A 21024-nucleotide genomic window follows, 5' to 3' on the forward strand; every position below is an offset into this window, starting at 1 on the left:
CCCACTTGGGGCTGCAAAGTCAACATGTCTCACTACATGTCAAGCGCTCGTCTGCCCCCACTGTCACCGCCGCCCCAGGCTCTCCCCCGCCCTCCTGGGTGCTCCCGGCCTCCTCCCAGCTGCCAGCATTTCTAGCCTTGTTATGTAAGCCCCTGATTTTCCAATTTTTCCTACCAAGTAGCTGCCCCTCCAGAGGCGCGGTTGAAAGACTTAACACATGAAACACTAGGGCCTAGCAGGAGCCATGACTAGAGATGCACAGAACTGGAACCAAATGGGGAATGGGCACAGAGGGGGCGGCTCAGCGCTGGGGGAAGGCATGGAGGTTGCTGGGAAGGAGAGCAGCCACCGAGAGCAGCCTGAGGGCGGCGGGAAGCGGGAGACCGTCAGTGTTGGGAGAGGAGGGGCTGAGATGTCAAGGCGATCAGGGCATTCATAGGGCAGTTTCCCAGGAGCGGGCGGTTGGGCGAAGCGGATTGCGGAGAAGGTCAAGGCGACTTCTGTTGTCTGGAGTAGTGGCTCTCTTGGGCGACAGCTGTGTGACCAGTGACCAGACATGGGCACCACTCGGCACCTTTTATGTCCTGTACAGACAGCACGAGCCAGGCATGTGAGTGCCAGCCTACAGCAGTGCTTCGGGGAACGGTCCATTTACAGGGCTACTTAAAAGGTTTTCTGCTGTCGCACCAGAATTGTGTCATCAGATCCACCGCCCTCCATCACGGGCGCTAAAAATAAAATGCCTGTGATGTGGGAGCCCGTGGACATTTATGGTGTTAAACAGAGATTCTCGGGCTTTAAATTTCATAAACCATAACCTGGGCTTTGGGGTCAGACAGACTGGGCTCAGATGCGTGCTGATCAGCTGAGTAAACCAGGGCCATATAGGTAGCCCCGTGAGCTTTTCTTCCCTGGAAAATGACAGGTTTCATTGCCAAGATTCTGTGGGTATAAAGGACATACCTGTTTGAGCCTCCCGGCGCATCATGAGGCACACACTAGTCGCTTCCGTCATTGTGGGTTTGGCGCTTCTGGATGAGCACACGTAGAGCAGGAAGCAGCATGTGGCCAGGCTCCTGGCCCAGGAGGGCCCAGTGCTCTGGGCACTGCATTTTAAGAAACTGTCTATTCTTTATCCTTAGAAAGCAGCCCAAATAACAAGTGTATTTTGTAAAAGCTTACAAATAAATATAAATATTCTTCTTTGTTTTAGTCATTTTTAACAGCGTAGGGCAGATCACATAGATCAAGGCTTTCAGAAATTACAGGAGGTGGAATGGGTTTCGTACATAAAGCAGAGTTGACCGTATCAGAACAGCTACTTTGGAAAGGAGTGTTTTCGCTTTTGCCAGACTCCTCAGAATCTGTCCCAGTCTCCCCGGTCACAAGGTGCTCTTCTAGCCCCGGCGTTCTGGCTGCCCAGTACACACTCACGCACACACATAGGTGCACACACCTCCAGTGTTCACGTTAAGAGCAACGGAGGATTTTAGCTCAGGGCCTGGTTTGGGTGTCTGCAGAAAACTGAAAGGAGGACAGCTCTATGAATCAGAGCGACCTTAAGGTCAGAACATGATGAGAAGAGGTCAGCAAGAGTAGGCGGAGAACGCGCCACGTTGGCCCTGGGTGCCCGTCCTTCCTGGGTCCCCTTCCTCTGCTCCGGGCTTGCAGGCCAGTGCCTCACCCTTGCTCTTTCTTTCCCTTCTGAATAACTCCCCTGTTACAATATCTGCCCAGTATAGATGCTCCTCGAGTTATGATGGGTTACATTCCAGTAAACCCAATGGTAAGTTGAAATATTGTCAATTGAAGATGCATTTAACACCCCTAACCTGCTGAACATCATAGCTTGGCTTGGCCTGCCTTAAACGTGCTCAGAATACTCACATCGGCCTGCAGCTAGACGAAGCCACGTCGCTGCCGCTGCCCGGCGTCACAGCGAGCATCATGCCGCATGTCCCTGGCTCTGCAAAAGGTCAAAATTCAAGACGGAAAACGTGGTTTTACTGAATGCGTATCACTTTCACACCACCATAAAGTCAAACATTCATTCAGTCCAGCCATCCTAGGTCAGAGACCATCTGTACTCACCTCTCTGGCAAAGGAGTGAGCAAATCAAGTTCACAGAGGGACCTGTGCTTTTGAAGGACATGCATTTTCTCAGTGGGCTTGCCACCCTTCGTATCACGAAACAACAGCTCCGATGCATAAAACCGTTTGCTTTACTCACATTCAGAACGCAACCTCACTTAGGGAGAGGAATGAAGGAATCTGAGTAAGAGTTTCAAAAAGAAACACAATCACTGTGTCGTTTTTATTACACTTCCTCTGAAATGCACACTTTTTTGCCCAAATTCTTGAGGGAAAAATAAGGATGCACATTATAATTATCTCTTGTATAATGCACATCCGCATTATACACAACAAAATACTAAGTTGCCTAAACTCTCCATGTATCTTGAGCATTATGGTCAGTCATTGGATGACACTGTTAAATTTGGATGAGTTAGAAGTTTCGTGGAATGAAAGGTAAATTTCAACCCTGCTTAAGATTCTGTTTTCCTCACTTTTCAGATTAATCGAAGGTGGTTGGAAAACACTCCTGGCTTTTCCCTTTTTATTGTTTCTAAAAACAGTAGGAGTCTCTTTCCAACACAAAGTATCCGCACCATAAGTGACATTTTATTTTGTTGTCCAAACCTTTTAGTACTTCAGATAAAAGCCTGTGTATGTTAACTTTCATCAGCAAAAGGTAATGAAGATCGTTAGGAAAATCGGTGGATCTCACTGACGCGGGAGTGAGAGTGCAGTGCTTACCAGTCACAACCATTTGTGGGCCCTGGTGGCTTGGTTGTCATTAGCAGAGACTTGTCACAATTAATAAATTGTTCTACACAATTACATGCCATCGTAGTGGTATGTCCCTGCCTACAGTTAGGAGACTTCTGAATCTCTTGCCTTTGTAAGTGTGGTAACTCATAAATATCTCGATTCCTTTAAATAATAAGCTCCTTGACTGCGACCAAGAACTCTACAAGAACTTCCCGTTGGTAATCTCCGAGCGCTGGCAGCAGGAAGTGGTGGAAACCATTTACGAAGCGGTGAATGCAGACACAGATAAAATCGAGGCCAGGAAGAGAGCTAAAAATAAGCAACTTGGCCACGAAGAAGGTAAAACAGCTAATGTCTCGCAAGATGTTCCTAAGGCGATGGGTTTTCAAAAGTTCTTGTAAAGCTGAAAGAGTATTTAGGTTACAGAGTGCTTTCCAATAGAGAAGGGGAAATGTCATAAATCATTTTAGTTTTATCCTGCCTGGAAAGATTCAGTATAATACAGCGTGCGGCAGAAGTAACGCCTGCTTGAGTGTGGTATTTTTATGTTACAGAGTTACAGGCTTATGATTTTGTAATAAAAACAGGGGCATTATTTGTGCCGCACCCTGCATTTCAAAATCAGTGTCAATATATAAATGAAAATGTATGGAGATAGCAGTGTTGTTAGCGTGTCTGCGTGGCGTGCATGGGGGCTCCTTGGGACGTTTCCCTTGAAGAGGGGGTGCAACGGCGTCAGGAACAGGACTGGCGTCATGGGTGTGGGACTTGTGCACCCGGCTCTGTCGAATGCTGGGCTGTCACCACCTCGACGTGCTTAATAACTTTTGAACAAGAGGCCTGCATTTTCATTTTTCGCTCAGCCCTGCAAAGCCTAGAGCCGGTCCTCATGAGGAACGTAGCCTTACACGTCACCTGTGAAGAGAGATACGTGTGTTGACACACTTGTATCGCGAACAGCAGTAAGAATTGCGGAGTCATGGTTTTATTTACAGTATTCGAGCGCCCTATTTGGATTTTCAAAGTAGAATACATAACATCGAATAGCAAACACAGCAGTCATTCTCGACTCACCAAATATTGTCACTCTTTGATTTTTCTAAGATTTTATGGCTTTTGACCATTTAACTATATTGTAGTTGATGATTATGGTAAAACACCATTTTGCTTTACCTCTCAGCAAAGACCTTTTGAGGTTAGCTTTGTATAACAAAATGACCTGAAACGGTGTCACGTTATGGTTACTTTGGTGGGGGGACAGGCATCATGAGGAGTCCTTGTGTGTCTTGTCCACAGTTTCCCAGTAGCATTTATCAGCTGCTGGGAAAAGTACCCCCGTCCTCGATGACTTGCCCCTTGCACTCAAGCCCCCTGAGTGCACCGGGGCGCCTGTCTAGCCCTTCGCCTGTGCGCACCTCCGTTCCCCAGGGAAAGGGCTTTGCCTCTAAGCTCTTCTGTAGAGAAAAAGTCCTTTGCGATCACTCCGGACTGTGTGCTGTAGCAGATTTTACCACAGAATTGGTGAAATTCTGTTGGTGGGGATTTGCTCCAGGGGCGGCGGGGGGCGGGGGCGGGGGGCATCCTGTCACCAGAATCCAGACACATTAGACCCAGAAAAATACATATCCCTCGATGACCTTGCTGAAGTGCTTCCTTTTAATTAAAGCTCTAATTAGAATGCCTAACAAATTAATCAATTTATCTTCGTGTGTAAGTAAGTATTTTGGGCGTAACGGGGTCTTGGTTGAAGATCTCAGAAGTCACCTTTACAGACAAAATAGTTTAGGCTTAGGTCTCTGAAGTAAAAACGCAAGACTTAGACTTTAAATATACTTTAGAAGTGCAGACACTGTTCTGTTAAAATGACACATCCAGGAAGCTTGGCCTCTCCGCTGTCCCTCTCCAGTGCTGTCCTTCTTTGCTCTTTTCCAACCTGCTGGTACCATGGGGCGCAGTGCGGGTGCTGCGTGTGTGCGTGTCGTCTGCCTCTCCCACTTGAGTGGAAGCTGCCTGAGGGCGAGGAGTCTCACCTCCTGCTGCTGCTGCTGAATCCACAATGGCTGGAACACGCTCAGCACTTCAGCGCTCCCTTACTGTTGTTGAATGAATGAATGAGAGCGAATGGATGATATTAGCACAATCACCCAAACTGTTAATGAAGGCAGAGCAAGCCACTTAAAATGAACCTTTCTTTCTTTCTTTCTTTCTTTCTTTCTTTCTTTCTTTCTTTCTTTCTTTCTTTCTTTCTTTCTTTCTTTTTTAAAGAGTACATCACTGTAAAAAGGTATTCAGGACTTAATGTGAGTGTAAATTAGCTTGGTTTTTGTACATAACCATGTATTTGAGAAAGAAAGATAACCTTAAATCAAGGAATAAACAGTTTTGATCCTTGTGTTACTTTGGCTTAGTTGGACATGAAAATTCTCACACTGTTATTACTTAGAAACTGAAAGGTAGATCAAAGGGAGACCCTTAGCCCCACCTAGAGGCAAAGGTGCTTGGGGCAGAGTGTGAATTCAGTGACTCTGCTGTCCAGCCCCCATTGTGAGTGGACTGAAAAAATAGTTTCAGAGCAGACTCTTGCCCCCTCGGAGCAGCAAGTGGCTCTCATGAACTGATGAGAAAATTAGGAAGCTGTTCCATATCAGAGCGAGAGCTGAAGAAACCTCCGTTCTTTACATTCCCAGTTCCTATGCGTGTGAAGACTGAAATAATTATTTCTGCAACAAATGAACAACCAAGACAAACAAACAAAAATTCATAGACACAGACAATAGTACGGTGGTTACCAGAGGGGAAGGCAGTGGGGGGAGGTAGTAAAAGGTAAAGGGGGTCAAATATATATGGTAACAGAAGGAAATAGGATTTTGGGTGAGAAACACAATGCAGTGTACAGATGATGTATTACAGAATCCTACACTTGGAACATAGATAATTTTATTAACCAATGTTACCCCGATAAGTTTAATTTAAAAAATTTTTTTAAAGAAATGATTTCTCCAATATACATTGCTAGAAATTTGATTTTTCCAGAAGGTATGTAATTCTTTTTTTTTTTTCTTTCTGAGACTAACATAGACATTCTGTTTCAGACCCTGTTTCACTCACAGTTCTTTTCTGTCCCTCAGATTACGCCCTGGGAAGAGACTGTATTATGCACGGGTACATGCTGAAACTGGGAAACCCCTTTCTGACTCAGTGGCAGCGTCGATATTTTTACCTCTTTCCAAACAGACTTGAATGGCGAGGAGAGGGGGAGTCGCGAGTAAGTCTCACGCTTCCTACCAAGCACTTAGTGTCATTCTGTTGAACGTTCTGTGGCTGGTTATTTCAGATTGCTGGCATGTTTTGTAAAATAGCCTCCGAAGCTCTGTGTACCTACCTGTTTTCACTCGTACACATGAGACTTTGACATTCCAACTGTAACTGTTAGACTTGTAAGTCAAGGAAGGATATTGTAATGTCTGAAAATAGAAGGTGTCGTTCCGTGAGGTCCAAAGCAGACAGGTTTGAAGAAGGCTGGAGGGCCGTTGGGTAGATCCAAAAAGGAAAAAAAAACAACTAGGGATTTTGAATCAAACAGAGATGTTTAAATCTACTGCTCGGTTCCTCGGGGACTTTGAGCCCATTACACTGACTCTGGGCCTCAGTTTCCTCACCTGTAAAATGGGAGACATAATTGGAAAGCATAACAGCTGATACACTTTTTTCCATATTTACCTTCAATAAGGTGCTGTTAAAAAAAAAAAGTCATTTAATGGGTAGCAACATTTGGGGGTCCCACTCGTATTCTATGAAGAGGGAGGCAGGGCTTAGAGAGGGACGATCTGGCGCCCGCGACAAGACAGTTGTGAGGAGTGATCGGGCCGAGATCGGCCTGTGCACTCAGTGTCTCCACTACACAGCTGGCTCCCCTAGCTGGGGACAAATGACACGAGGTAAGCAGTGCTTGGCCCCAAGGCAAAGTCACCAAACCGAACTTCCTTTCATCTCCGCCTTGTCGGAAGCTTGTAACCAGCTTCCTGAGGAGAGACAGGAAGACACAGCTGCTCCGTAAGCTCCTTGCAGGAACTAATGCTTATGAACAAGATAAAAAGAAATTTTTGATCCATACTGTCCCTTTTGGCAAGCCAGGCAGCATTTATTAGGCACCTACTGTGTGAGGAACCCAGGGCTAGTCACCGTGGGAAGAATGTCCCTGCTCTTGGTTCCAAATGTTAAAACGTAACCGATGTGTTGGATGTATGGGAGTAGGGCCTACCCGTTCTCCAGCGGTCAGCGGCGTGGAAAGGGGGAGCCCAAACCTTGTTTAGTTGACTCGGAATGTGTTTTTTAAAAACCCGCTGGTGAAGTTGCTGTTTAATTATGAGTGGTTGCTATTACATATTACATTCTATATAAACAAACAAGATCTTGTCACTATCGCTAATGCATAAAAGGCATTTTGTAAACATTTAATGCTCCTAGGACCTGGGTTAGGATTAAGACCCTTTGTGGGGGGTCCCGAATTCTAACTCAGGTGCGGGTGTTATGTAATATAGTATGCAGTATATATTGTCATGGCTAGCTATATATGCACTCAGCACCTGAGTCATAATTCATAGGTAATTGATTATTATTGTTACTATTATTATTATGTGTAATTCCAGATAGTGAGTGGCCCTGGGTACACTAGGCACTGCCATGCACATTGAAAGGAAATGGTCCCACTTTTCAGGATATCTGAAACGAAATAAAAATCTTCCTGTGATTAACAGATGCAATAAATTATCTTGGCTCAAAAGAGTCAACGTTTAATGTTCCATTTCCGAAACTACATCATACACACGGTGGATCCGTAGGATCAGTGGGGAAAAAGCACACATGAGCGTTTTTGATGGCGGTGGTTCATTTAGGATTCCTGGAGAATTTGTCCAAAAACACATAAAAGGGTAAAACTCTCAGGACAGTCTAGCATTCCCCCTGAAGCAATGATGCTATAGACCTAGTGTGACAGTCTTTTAAGGATGTCACCTGTATTTATAACATCGTTTTGACGTCATCAAGGTAGTGTTAGCTGACAAGCCCACCTTGCCGCGCATTTACTGAGCTGCTGTGCCAGAGCTCGGCCACACCCTCTCGGCTCCTGTGCACCATGCGAAGCGCCTCTTCCTCCCTCGCAACTCGACTGATAGAATAGGATGAGCGTGGTACAGAATGTGCGAGACTCAGTCGCTCAGACATCAGGTCCGTGTGGAGGGTCAGCTCTGCTGTTTGGCCTTACGGGGATATTCCTTTCTTTGCAGTTTGGTGATGTTTTTTATTTTTGTTTTTGTTTTTAGCTGTTCTGATTTGAACTCTTGAATGTGTTCCTTTGTAGCCATCTCCTCCCACTTCTAGAATGTTATCGAAGAAAGAAAAATGCCACGTTTTTTGTTTACTTTTCCTAAGTTGGTAGTTTTCGGTATTTTTTACTAATGTAACTTAAATCGTGAATGATTTGAAGTAATTGATAATTTTTGTTTCTATGATTAGCAAAATTTGCTGACAATGGAACAGATTCTGTCTGTGGAAGAAACTCAGATTAAAGACAAAAAATGCATTTTGTTGAGGATAAAAGGAGGGAAGCAATTTGTCTTGCAATGTGAGGTGAGTTTTTATTATTTTTTTATAGGTGCAGTTGAGAACAATATTTATCCATCCATCTATCTATCTTCAGAAAAGATGGCTGCTTAGTTATAAAACATTTTCTTACTCCATGCTTTGTCACTTACAAACTTAGCAAGAAAGCCCTAGGTACAAGGTTTTCAGCAAATTAAATTATTTTTAGAGAAGTAAATGTTAGCACATGGGAGGAGGAAGTACATGAATTAACTTGATTACCCTCTCTGGAAACTCTGTAGAGTGATTAATAACGGCCTAGAATTTTATTTGTTACATAATTTTCCAGATTTCTCAGCACATTTGAGTTTGAGGTTGGTATATTTAAATAAACATAAGATACCAGACCAGTAGTAGATGCAAAAACATGTTTACTTACTTCACTACTCCCTGGGAATATGTGTTAAATTTGTCACAACAACTCCTCTATGATTGTTTCAACTGGAGTTGTTTTAGGAACCAGAAGTCACAGGTGATCCCCGAACAGACTGAAGGCAGCGGTCGCGGGGGGGTTGTGTGAGGACCGTCTGTGGGGCTTGGGTGGCCTTTCCCGCCTCTGCAGGGAGAGGAGGCAGTGTGCGCAGGACCCCCCAGCCGACAACGCTGCAGCGGGGCAGGAAGAAAGGGTGCTTTCACTGGGGGTCCAAGGCCACTCAGTACCAGCAGTGTCTGCGTGTGCTGGCACAATGCGTGAAGCTGTCACAGCCTCCCTGTGTGTTTCCATTTAGAGTGACCCCGAGTTCGTGCAGTGGAAGAAAGAGTTGACAGAAACTTTCACCGAGGCCCAGCGGTTGTTGCGGCGCGCTCCCAAGTTCCTCAACAAGTCTCGGCTGGGCGTCGTCGAGCTCTCAAAGCCGCCCCTCTGTCACAGGAACAGCAATGGCCTCTGACACCCAGGACGGGAGGGTCCTGGCGCAGACGGGGCCTCAGCGAAGTCCACACCGGCTGTTTTCAGCCCTTGAAATGGAGCCTTTTGGAGACGGACGAGGATCAGAGGATGGATTCACTCCTTCCCAGGGTTCTTCCGCCGCTGGGGAGACCCAGGACGCCGAGGTGCTCCTAATAGGAGTTGTGACCTTTCTCAGGCCCAGGGTCGGCCTCCCACCCACCAGAGCGGCCCCCGCTGCCTCACATCTGTCCACACGCAAAACTACTGAAGAAAAGAAAGTTTTTTTTCTTTGCTACACACTCATTTTGGTATCTATGAGCCTAGCACTTGAGATGATTCCTACTTATCACTTCGATTTTTATGTCTGCTCTCAAACATCTTCGACTTGCCAAGATGGAACTTAACTGTCCGCAGTGTCGGGTAATCGATCGTCCCCGGTGTTGCCCTGTTTTATCTGTAAACAGTCACTGCTGATTTTCGGTGTCTTTGCTCCATGCTACTGGCGGCGGGGGGCCAGCCGTGTGTTTCTCCTGTGCACTTCAGGACCGACTTCTTGCTGTCCCCGGCCGAAAGCTGAAGACGTTTCCCGAGAAGGGGGCACTCGGCCCTCGCCGCCCGTGCGCCGCGCCCACGGGTGCGGTCCGCCTCTGATGGGGAGCCCCTGGAGGGAACCGAGGGAGCGGGCGCTCAGAGGCCGCGGGGGTCCCTCAGGGCTGGGGGCGCTCGGCAGTAGATCGTTGCAGATGCCGACGGCGATTCTGAAGGAGAGGCAGCGGGGCTTTAATTTCAGGGCAATAACGACTTTCAGCGATCTTCAAGTTTGGGGGTGAGCCTGTTGGGTGGCGACTAGAAGCTGTTGTGTGACACGGTCATTCTGGATCCTCCTGCCCAACCTCAAAAAACATATCAGCGATGGATGTGTAAGGGAAGGAAACTGCTTCACCTTTTAGTATAATTTAAAATGAATTTTATTGAAAAAAGAATGAATGTGTCAGAATGGGTTGACTGTGTATGTGGACTTTTATGTTGCTGTTGATCTGCCAGTCATGACCGATACTTCGCACTGGGTGGGTTGTTCTGCGACGGTGACGTTGGTGCGTGAAGACTGTCGCCTGATTCCCGTGGCGCCCTCTCCCCAGCGAGCGCCATGCCCTCCTCACGCCCCAGTAAATGCTGGCTGATGAGAAAAGGGTGTTTCCCACCAACGTCCTCCATGTCATCAGGCTAAAAAATAATAATAATAATAATTTTGAAAGTCCACTTATTTGTCCTGTTCTTAGTGCAATTACATTGTATGTTTCTAAGTTAACTACTAACAATATACATAACTTGCCATCATAATTGTCTGCATCCTGTCCTTGGTATTTTTAGTGGTTCTAAGTCTTTGTTTTTACATTTCTGTGCTGTGTTCATTGGGAAAGATAGTACTTTTTAAATGAAACTCTATTTTGGGAGTGGGGAAGATGATTACTGAAAGAGTCTTTTATTTTTCACGGGAGTTACTTTGGAAAAGAAATTAGGAGGGTCACTATCCGTCTCAGCTATTTGTTGGAGTTTAACACACACAGTTCTGCCGTCTGCGGTTTTCAATAGAGGGGGAGGGGTGTGGTCTGCACTCTCGGTTTTAAAAGGGAAGAACAGTCCTCAAGTTCTGTTTTTTTTAAAAAGGGCAAATATCCCACCAAGACAGAAAAGCAGTTGTTCCTAAAGAGCGAGCGTCTTCCCAGGCCTGTCGCTGCCTCGTCACCGCCGGTCCGCCCGCAGAGCAGGCGGAGCTGAGGAATCTCCGAGCCCCGCCTGCAGAGGGCGCATGGAGCCCCTCAGGGTCTGGGCAGAGCGTCCCGCACGTCACACCTGGGGCATTAGGCTCACCAACTCGCTTCTCTTTGAAAAACACAATTTTTGTTCTGGCGTAGAAGGTAAGGTTAACCTCTCTGTTAGAAATTTAGAAATGGCTCGTAAGAAATAGGAATTGGAAGACAGCCCAGGAACCCTTCTGGCTCAGACTTACTCCAAGTAAACTTTTGCGTTCCCCCAACTCACGCTTGATTTACAACGACGTGGCTGAAAGGATGTCGCGTGGAGGAGCTGATTGACGGTGTCTGTGCCTGGGGTGGCAGGTCGCCGGCTGTGCTGGGGCTCCAGCGTGGCGGTCCTGGGGAGGCCGGTCTTAACTTGTGCCCGCAGCCGTTCCGACCGGGTAAGCGCTCTTGCTGCCGGGCACAGGGCACTTCTGGGAGCCTGCGGTGTCCGCGCCCGGCGCCGGGTGGAAGTCTGGGCATCAGTGGCTGTTTCGGATGCTTTCATGGGTGTTACATCACTCCTCGATGTTTGACCCTTCCTTTGTTTGGACCATTAAAGAAGACAAAATTCTGCACAGGTTTTCTCATTATTTTAGAAATAGGTATACGAGTATGTATAAAATGGTTGGGATATTTTAACATTGTCAAAGAAGATAATTGAATTGATAGTATTTTTATAAAGTTAATAAGTCTTGATTTCATAAATCAGAGGAATCAATAAAGCAAAGCCTACAAATAATATAGCTGCTACACAATATATATGGAGAAAATTTTAAAGTTTTATGAAGCTGAGGTTACTTTTTTTAACTTAAAACATTCTCTTCAGTGAATTTATTCCCCTCCCGTCATTGGTGCTCGTGATTTTTTCCTCTATATGATATTTAAGGATGATTTTTCAGCAACTTCTAGAAATTAGCTATTACTTCACTGTTACTGCAGATATTTCTTTACTCGTGCCTCTGATTGGTCGATTCACTGAAATTGCCGTTTCAAATTCTGTGTTTGAAAAGAAAAGGCCAGAGGTCAAGGTGCGTGTTGGGGCGGGGGCGGGGTGGGGGGGCGGGGAGTATTCTGCTGGGAAAGGCAGCAACAGAACTGGAAGCAGTAAATTAAAGCAAGGAAGGTGGCAACAACAAACAGCAACCTGTTTTAAGCAAGATTTGTTTTGATTTGCAGTTCGAAATGTTCCGTAAGATACCAGAAACAATTGTTCTAAGGCCCTCACCGACCATTAAAAAAATAGCATTTACCAATTGACAGTACAACTTAGCTGGATTAAAAAAGATCAAAGTGGTTTTTTCTCTAATGTTTTTTTTTCATTCAGAATTATAATTGGGCCAATTCAAGATAACATTTGACTTTTCAGTGGCATTGATTTTTCTGATGTTTCAAAATTTTAACCTATCAAGAAAGCAAAATTTTCAAAAGTTGGACTTTCTTTGATTGATGTAAATCTGTGAAGAAAAAAACGGGGAGGGGGGAACTTTGGTTTGAGATCATACTTACCTTGCATGGTTTAATCACATGTCATTTTCTTTTCTTAGTCATGTTTACGAAGTATCATTCAGAGATGCTTGAGGAATTAACTGCTCCCACCCCGGGACCTGTTGTTTGTACCCAGAGAGGAATTGGGGGCTTCATTGGGATCTGTGTCAGGCGGTGGCCGGAGGTGGGTGGACTGGGTGTCACAGAGAACAATGGTAGATGGCAAAAATAATAATTATTATTACTGTTATTTAAAAATAAATCATTCCATTGACACCATAAACCACCCCTTGTAACAGAGAAGTTCTCTAGTAATTATTGTGAGACCTGGTCACTTTGTTTTTGAACATGGAGCTGCTGAAGTTACGAAGAGGCCCTTTGCTTCCTCCATGAGGACATTCTGTAGAAATTCAGTTGCTACTGCATCATCTCGCACTGCGGGGAAGGCTCACGGGACCCAGAGCCAAAGCCCCAGCTTGGTGTATGTGCCTTGCAGCTGTAGGCAGGGCCAGGGGTGGCGTCTGGGTGGCCGTCAGTGCATTGCCCTGTTGGTGAGTTTCAGATGTCGTCGCACATCTGTTGGCATTGCGATAAAACCCCAAGAATGACGGGACTGAGCAAGCTGCCTAAGCCACGCCCATTTCTAGAGTGAGCTTTGTTTACACTTTCAAAACTTTTCTTTCTAAAGATCCGACATAGTAAGGTTGATGTCAGAGGCTGGAATTACTTAGATTCATGTTACTATGATTTTTTAAAAAAATCCAGGCCACATTTTTAAAAATTTTACTGTAGAATTAACAAAAGTTGAACTCTGAAATGAACTCTTCATTTTCTCAAGTCAGAATGGGCTTTAGAGTTCCTTCGTCCTCAGAGATAAAGAGGAACAGATTCCCCTTCATGGCAGCGTCAGTCCGAAGGCCTGAGGGTCCCAGTGACCGGCCATCACGCCGCCTCTGGAGCCGCGCCCCCGGCATGCCTGGGTTAGCGCTGATTGGTGCGTGCAGCGCCCCACACTTTAAACTGCCTGTATTTAAACACACACGTGCACACACTATAGAAAATATGTTAGCAGTATATGTATTACATAAAAAATTCAGGGGAAAAACTGCAATTTAGAATGAAATCATTCTTAGAGTTAACTTTCCTATACCTAACAATCTCAAAATCATCTCTGCAAACTGGTAACTATGTTTCCATTTTTTAATTTTATTCTAATATAAAATGTAAGAGTAGGGAATGGAGAAATATTTCTAATTGTGTATTTATATTACAAAGGACTTGAAGTTGGATTTGTTTCTCAGCTGATTGTGTTCCATGATGTGTATGTTGTATGTGGTTTATAAGCTAAACACTGGCCATTTTTAGTTTTATTGTTATATTGAAGTTTTCTATGTTTAAGTGAATTATAATAAATAAATTTGGCTCTCTCTGAGTAACAATGATTGCTAAGCTACATATAAAACAAGAGTTCTCTTTTAGCACAAAAACATTTTATATTATTTATTGACTCCTTCAGTTTGTTTTTATTGAAAACATTCCTTATCACTTCTGCTCCTTTTTATTTGTATAGTTACTTAAAAAAACGCCAGTCCTTTCTGTTTTCCACAAAATAACACTGAAATCCCGCGTCTAGCAAGCGGGGCTGCCATCTCCCGACTGCCCTGGGCTGTTTTCAGCGGGAGCTCATCCTCTGGTCCAGGCTGAGAGCAGGGCGCACTTTCAGCAGCGTCTGACAGCGAACTCGTGCGAATCACTGCTTTCATCTACCTCTTCGGAAGGCCTCCGAATGCTTTGTTCTCAACTGGCTGCTGATAGAAGAGTTTCAGGGAAGCATTTCGCTGTCACCCCCGGTGGTACAGATGGGGCTGTGAAGCCCCGGCCTCGAGTCTGCACTCCAGTGAGCAGGCAGGTCAAGTTCCCTTCAGGGCCATCCTTCGGGAGCGGAGGTTTGCCTGCAAAGCATTGTTCGTGTCTTACCTCGTGCCAGCCCCCACCATCAGTCTTGCCATTGCCCCAAGATTCAACTGTCGCATGTGATTTATCAGGCACTTACTGGAAGGTTCCTCGTGGGTGTTCCCTCTTCTTTACGAGTCAGCTGTGTTTAAAAACACCGCTGCTGGAAGTAGCCCATTTGAATGGGACTTTTTTCTCCTCGCTGTTTGGAGATGGTTCGAAAAATAGGGCCACAAAAGCAAAAGCCCTCATGTATGATTAAAACTTGGTGAGAGGTCTTTTTGCGTGGACCCTTCAGGATGGACATGAAACAAAGATCTGCACCCTGAGAGGTGGTTCCTTCTCACGTGCTGCCCCTTCTGTCCGCCTGTGTGCCTCTCAGCAGAGCCCCCGTGTAGTAACGTGTTTGCTATACTCTTGACAAAGTGTGATGTCCTTAAAGAAATCCGTTTTCTACTGTGCAGTGCTATACAAAATGAAGCCAGTGGATTAGATACTGTAAATCTAGATATTATGCCTGTGAAGTTACTTGTTTCTGCTCTTTCCACATTGATTGTGCCAGTGGAAGTTCATAGTCCTGTCCCAGCATCCTTACTAGTGCACGTTTGACGTAGGATCCTACTGAGATGCTGTTGCACGTCTGCGGTCACCTGCGCTGTGTGTGGTGTGTCACCCTCTGTGGCACCGTCTTTCACAGTTACTTTGGAGCAGCTGGCCTGGCTTTTCTGTGTTGATAAATTGCGTGTATAAATCTCAATAAAAAGGACCTGTGCAACGATACCTCCTTTGGCGTGTTGCTTCCCTCCCCTCCCCCCAATTAAAAGCTGCATCGATTCGAGTCGTTGAGATGTCAAGAGGTGACTCATTTTGAAGAATCCTGACTTGGGGAAAAATTCCACGCAGAGGCTGATTTTACAAAGAGGAAGGGGACTGCCTGCTGACAAGCATTTCTGTTGATTTCGTGGCTCGTTGGAGCTCAGCCAATGTCATGGTTTCTGGCGTTTGGAGACTGACTGCTTGTTCCTCCTGTAACATACATTGCAAGGAAGGAGAGAAAGCCGGGGCTGCAAACAAAGCCAGTGGCTCCATCTTCCATTTGTCCAGGAGCTATGCCGGGCTCCCCAGCTTACTCCCAGGGGGACCTTGGAGTTAAGGTCCCTCACTCTTCCATCCCTGCTCCCATGGAGACTTGCTGAGGACCCCATGGTGTATGTGCATGTTACATGGAGGTGGTGTCCCCTAAGCCACAGCGGCCTGGGCAGAGCTGTCTGCTTGCAGGTTCACAGGTTGAGGGGGGAGGGTGGCAAGTACTTCCTGTCCTTGAGCTGGGGACACCTCCTGGGTCTTGCTAGTTCAGGAAAGAAGGGAATTGCAGTGGGGCCCTGTAGCCAGTGAATTTTCCTGGAAGGCACTGGTGCTTGCGATTTGAAAACCATTTAACGCCTCTGCAGCCAGCTCCCTGGGCAGACGCAGCGTGAGGAAGCCCTCAGCCTGATGCATGACAGAACCGTGGCTGCTCCTGAGAGCCACGCACGGCTGCCTCTCCTCGGTACCTGCAAGGAGACGAATAGCCCTGCGGACCAACTCCCAGCAAGCGCACTGTGGCCCTCGGTGTTCTCATCCCTAAGAGGAGTTGAGTTAGATGATCTTGAAGGACCATCCCAGCCAAACATCCCAAGTTTCTAAGGGTAACTGTGGGGCACTCAGGGTGGACGTCCTTGGAGAGCAAAAAGGAAAGGCTCCCCACCACTCCACCCCCCTCCGTGTCCCTGGTTTCTCCTCTTTGCCTTATGGGTAACTGTCACTCTCCCTGTTAAACCGAACCTCAGAAACCCTTCCTGTCCCCTAGAACTAATCACCATTCTGAATTTTCCATTCATCATTCTCTTTTCTCGCAGGTCTATCACCTATATAGGTTGATATCCCTAAATGACACATTGCTTCATTTGTCCATATTGGACTTTGCATAAACAGAATCATCCTATACATGATATTTTGCTGCTTGGCCTTCATTCACTGAACATGATGCTTTGAACATGGCACAGACCTGTGGCTGATCCGTTTGCACTGCTGGGTGGTATTCAGTAGTAGGATGCGCTGTGTTTATCCATTCTACTGCTGATGGGCTTTTATTTCATTCACAGTGTTTGTCGGCTACTATAAACAATGCTTTGTGAAATATCTGGACACATCTGGCGCACTTGTGTAAGGTTTCCTTAGGAACGTACATACACAACTGGGAGTGCAAGTCACAGGCCATAGGATATGTACTGTGTTCACATTTCCTAGAAAATATCAAATTGTTTTCAAAAGAGTGGCGGCAAGGTACACAATGAGGACTAATGATGCCATGTTTTCACCAGCACTTGAAAGTTAGACTTTCCTTTTTAAAAAATTCTTATTCATTGATTTGAGAGAGAGGAGGCAGGGGAGAGAAAGAGAAACACCAAATCGTGGTTCCACTTATTCATGCATTCATTGGTTGTTTCTTGTATGTGCCCTGACTGGGAATCGAACCTGCAACCTTGCCATGTTGGAACAATGCTTTAAACAACTGAGCTGCCCAGTCAGCGCCTGAGGACACTTCTAGTAGCTTATTTGAAGTTTGTTTTAGGGGTGATCACTGGCGACATGGGCCCTAACAGGCTCACTTCTCCCCTTTTGGTGCCACTGGGTCTGTAACTAGGGTCAAGTCACATCGTAGCCCAGCTGGGGACGTGCTGTGCCCAGTAAGGAAGGAAAGGAATTACACCCCAATGTTGCTGGTTGAAAGGATTCTTAAGAGAAGCAGTGTGTCATGTTCGAATGTGGACTTTAGAGTCAGAAGGACCCGGATTTGAGTCCTGACTCTCCCCCTCCCTAGCTGTGTGGACCTGCATGATACACTTAACCCATCGAAGTCCCTCTTTTTCTTCCCCTAGGCAGTGGAAGAAGCAGTTTTTACAGCATCCTGTATGGTGTAGTGTTTAAGACAGTGTCCTATGGAGCCACTACTACCGGGGTTCAAATCCTGACTCTCCACTGCATTCGGCAAGTTGGTTGACCTTTCGGTGCCTCAGTTTCCCCATCTGTCAAATGGGCCCGGGGAAACCCTACCTCACAGGGTTGTCAGGAATAGTAGATGAGTCCGTTCAAGCCCTCAGGTTGGTGTCAGTGTCCGATGACTGCTACCTACTAATTAGGCACATGTACGAATATGCACGGATTGTCAACCAAGGGGCAGCAGCATCAGTTCACGTTATTTCCTCCCAGAATCCAGCTGGAATGGAGACCCGGGCTCTCCTTGCCCAACTCCTATGGCGTCCAGTTACCTGCGTGGGGCAGAGGCAGAAGTGTGGGTGTGCAGCCCTGCTGGGACAGGAATGACGGGTGAGCATGTGTTTGTGACAGGAGCTGTCCCCTCCCCTGCTCTGTGCCACCAAATATGTCCATGCTCTCTGATGCCTGGTCAACAGCCACCCCGGGCTGCCGTCTCCTGGCCAGACCTGGAGCTCACCGGCTAATTTTAGAAATGACTTGTCGACTCAGCTGCTGCTATCACATTGGCGCAGAGGGAGGGTGGGGGCAGGGCCCTGGAGGAGGAGCAGTCAGGGAAGGGGCCTGGTGTGAGAGTGTGTGGAGGGGTGCCTGTGACATTTGTCCTTCGCCCCCGCTTTGCCGGCTTGCTGGGGTCTCGGCGCTGCCTCCTGGGGAGACCTCTTGGGCGGGAGTTGTTCCTGTGACCTGTGGCCTGGTGTGGACAAGGTATTGTCAGCTTGGGTTTTACGGTGGGGGCTTTCAGAGCTGACCGGCAAGTTACAATTTTCCAGAGTGTGATTTTGGGGGCTGTGGTGGCAGGCCTCTGGGTCTATTTTAGGCCTTTCTGGCATGGACAACCTCCATGGCCTTGTCTGCCCATCCCTTTCTTAGAAAACCAGAGTATTTTTGTGGAAGGATTTTAGAACAAAACACCGGGGTGTGGACTCTTTTAAGGATTACCCTTAACCGGACCCAGCTGTTTGCTAATCGTTTTTAAATGATTACGTTTAGAGTCACGAGATAACCTCCGCTGCGGAATCTCGGCCAGCAGACGTCGGGATTCCTATTTTCATCAGCTGCCAGTGATTTCTACTTAACTGGTTATCAGTTTATGGTCAGGGAGCCAAACTCTTCTTCTTTCATCTTTGCAACTCCGTGGAGGATAAGCCTTAATGCTAATGATTTTTTTTTTATTTCAAATGAAGCCACGTGCGGGGTGGGGGAGGGGAACGGTGGTTCAGGGAGGAAGGTTTGAGTGTCCTGCGCTGACTCGATCCTCTGTCCTAGAGGAGGCGTTTTGTGTGGCACGGCCTCAACCAGGCGTTTCTTTGAATGGGGACGTTGCATAGGCCTCAGCGGCGGGGCTGGTGGGGACAGAGGGGCCGTGCTGTGTTTAATGTGCAGCTCCCTCTCGGGCGTCCCCGGGACCTCGCCAGCTGCAGGGCTCACTGCCACTGCAGTGGGTGGCGGGGTGGGAGACGTCCGATTGCTCCCAGGCTGCCCCATCTGGCCTTGACCTGGCAGGGGCCTGGGATTCTGTCCCACAGGACCCGGGAAACGGGGCTGCCACTTGCACTTTGGGGCCAGCCGCGGGGATACCTGCCTGGGCCAGCACACCAGCCCCTGGGGGCTGAGGGCCCCACTCGGGCGCCTAGTGCCGGACAGGATGGAGGTTCCTGGGGGACCCATCTTTGCTGTTGGCCTGAGTCGTGGTGTCCTGTACCTGGGTAGCATGTCCAGGGAGGGCTGGGGGAGGGCCTGCATGCTTTAGGCTGTGGCTGAGTTCTAGAAAATAATGACAGAAATGGGGGGGGAGTGGGAGGAGGGTCAGCACGTCACCAGTTAGTAGATATTTGGTGCCACCTGCACACAGGCCTGGTCACCTTGAGTAGCCTAGTTTGGGCTCCACTGTGGCTCCCCTGTGACCTTGGACCAGTCCTTCCCCAGTCTGAGCGTCCTGTCCCCTCCCAACACCTGAGGGGGTGAGACCAGACCTTCCCGGAGGTGTCTTCTAGGATTCAACACCTGGCAGAGTTTCCCCAGTGTGGGTGCCTGATGACCTAGCACAGCAGCCTCTCCCGGGGCCTCCTGAAATGCCGGTTCCCAGGCTCACCTCCGAACCACTACCCCGTCCTGGGGGCAAGAGCCCAGAAACCCGCAGGCTTCACACCTCACAGGCCGTCCTGACCCGCATCCCCTCCACCGTGAGCTGATCGCAGCCACAGGCGCTGCTGCTCCGTACCCACCCTGTCAAAACCCATTGGGTGGTTACACAAAGAGGGAAGGCATCCGTGGTACCCTGTTAGGTCTGGTTATGGTGAAACTTCATGAGGAGAAAGAGCAAGCCCTTCGGGCGGCTTGCTGAGATGAGAACAGAGGGCCCCGAACGTGAAAGCAGCACTCTCGCTGCCAGAGAACGGAAGTTCTGGCTGGGTGTCTGCAAGGCCACTGAGGCACAGCCCTTGTGAGCGGGTCCCGCTTTCCCCAGCAGATGAAAACAACCGTCTGAATAGTCCAGTTTCAGCAGGTGGTTAGTGCAGTGGCATAGGGTATATCCCAATTTTTTTTTAAATTAATAAACTATTTTTCAGAGCAGTTTTAGGTTCACAGCAAAATGGAGGGAAAGGTACAGGAATTTCCCATATGTCCCCTGTCCTCACACATGCACAGCTTCCCCCGTTATGAACATCCCCCACCGGAGTGGTACATTGGTTACAATTGATGAACCTGCGTGGACACATTGTGATCACCCAAAGTCCAGAGTTTACACTGGGGTTCACTCTTGGTGTTGTGCATTCTGTGGGTTTGGACGAATGTACAATGGCATGTACCCATCACTGCGGTATCATACAGAATAACGTCACTGCCCTAAAAGCCTCTCTGCTCTGCTTGTGCCTCCCTTCCCATCCCCCAAGCTCCTGGCAACCGAAGATCATTTTTTATCATCCTCATAGTCTTGCCTTTTCCAAAATGTCGTACAGCTTGGAATGATACAGAACGTAGCCTTTTCAGGTGGGCTTCTTTCACTTCCTAATGTGCGTTTGAGGCTCCACCATGTCTTTGCATGGTACCCTTCCTGTTCCAACCACATGAAATTCAGTTGTTTAAAAAATGTAGAAAGGGGGTTTGAGACAAGGTAAAGGGCTCCTGGGTGCTGTCAAATCCAATCTCATCTGTAAGCAGATGGGGCAGCTGAGGCACAGAAGGGAAGCAACCTGCTCAAGGCCGCACTGCCTTGTTATGACAGCAGCCCCTGACTTGGAGACTGACGTTGGGAGAGCTCTGTGGGCTCCCCGTTTTAGGAATAATGACCCAATTTCCCCCACCCCCGAAACCTGCTCCATGAGCACTCTCCAAGACTCCAATGAAGGGATTAAATAGCTTCACAGGAACGCCTGGGCCATG

At 47.4% G+C, this 21024-nt stretch overlaps 1 protein-coding gene across 2 annotated transcripts in view; it reads left to right on the forward strand.

Annotated features, from left to right (window-relative positions):
- The window catches only part of GRK3 (G protein-coupled receptor kinase 3), a 111677-nt gene extending 100649 nt beyond the window's left edge, over positions 1 to 11028 (forward strand). For both annotated transcript variants that reach the window (XM_054594049.1, XM_054594050.1), the window contains 4 exons: positions 3009 to 3171; positions 5961 to 6097; positions 8347 to 8460; positions 9201 to 11028. In XM_054594049.1, coding sequence (XP_054450024.1) covers positions 3009 to 3171; positions 5961 to 6097; positions 8347 to 8460; positions 9201 to 9362 — 576 coding nt within the window. In that variant the 3' untranslated portion in view covers positions 9363 to 11028. The remainder of the gene's footprint in view (positions 1 to 3008; positions 3172 to 5960; positions 6098 to 8346; positions 8461 to 9200) is intronic.
- The last annotated feature ends 9996 nt before the right edge of the window (positions 11029 to 21024 follow it).

This window comes from Pteronotus mesoamericanus, unplaced genomic scaffold (genome assembly GCF_021234165.1).
Source record: "Pteronotus mesoamericanus isolate MK-2021 breed Mesoamerican mustached bat unplaced genomic scaffold, CSHL_Meso_final scaffold_507, whole genome shotgun sequence".
NCBI classification, from domain to species: Eukaryota; Metazoa; Chordata; class Mammalia; order Chiroptera; family Mormoopidae; genus Pteronotus; species Pteronotus mesoamericanus.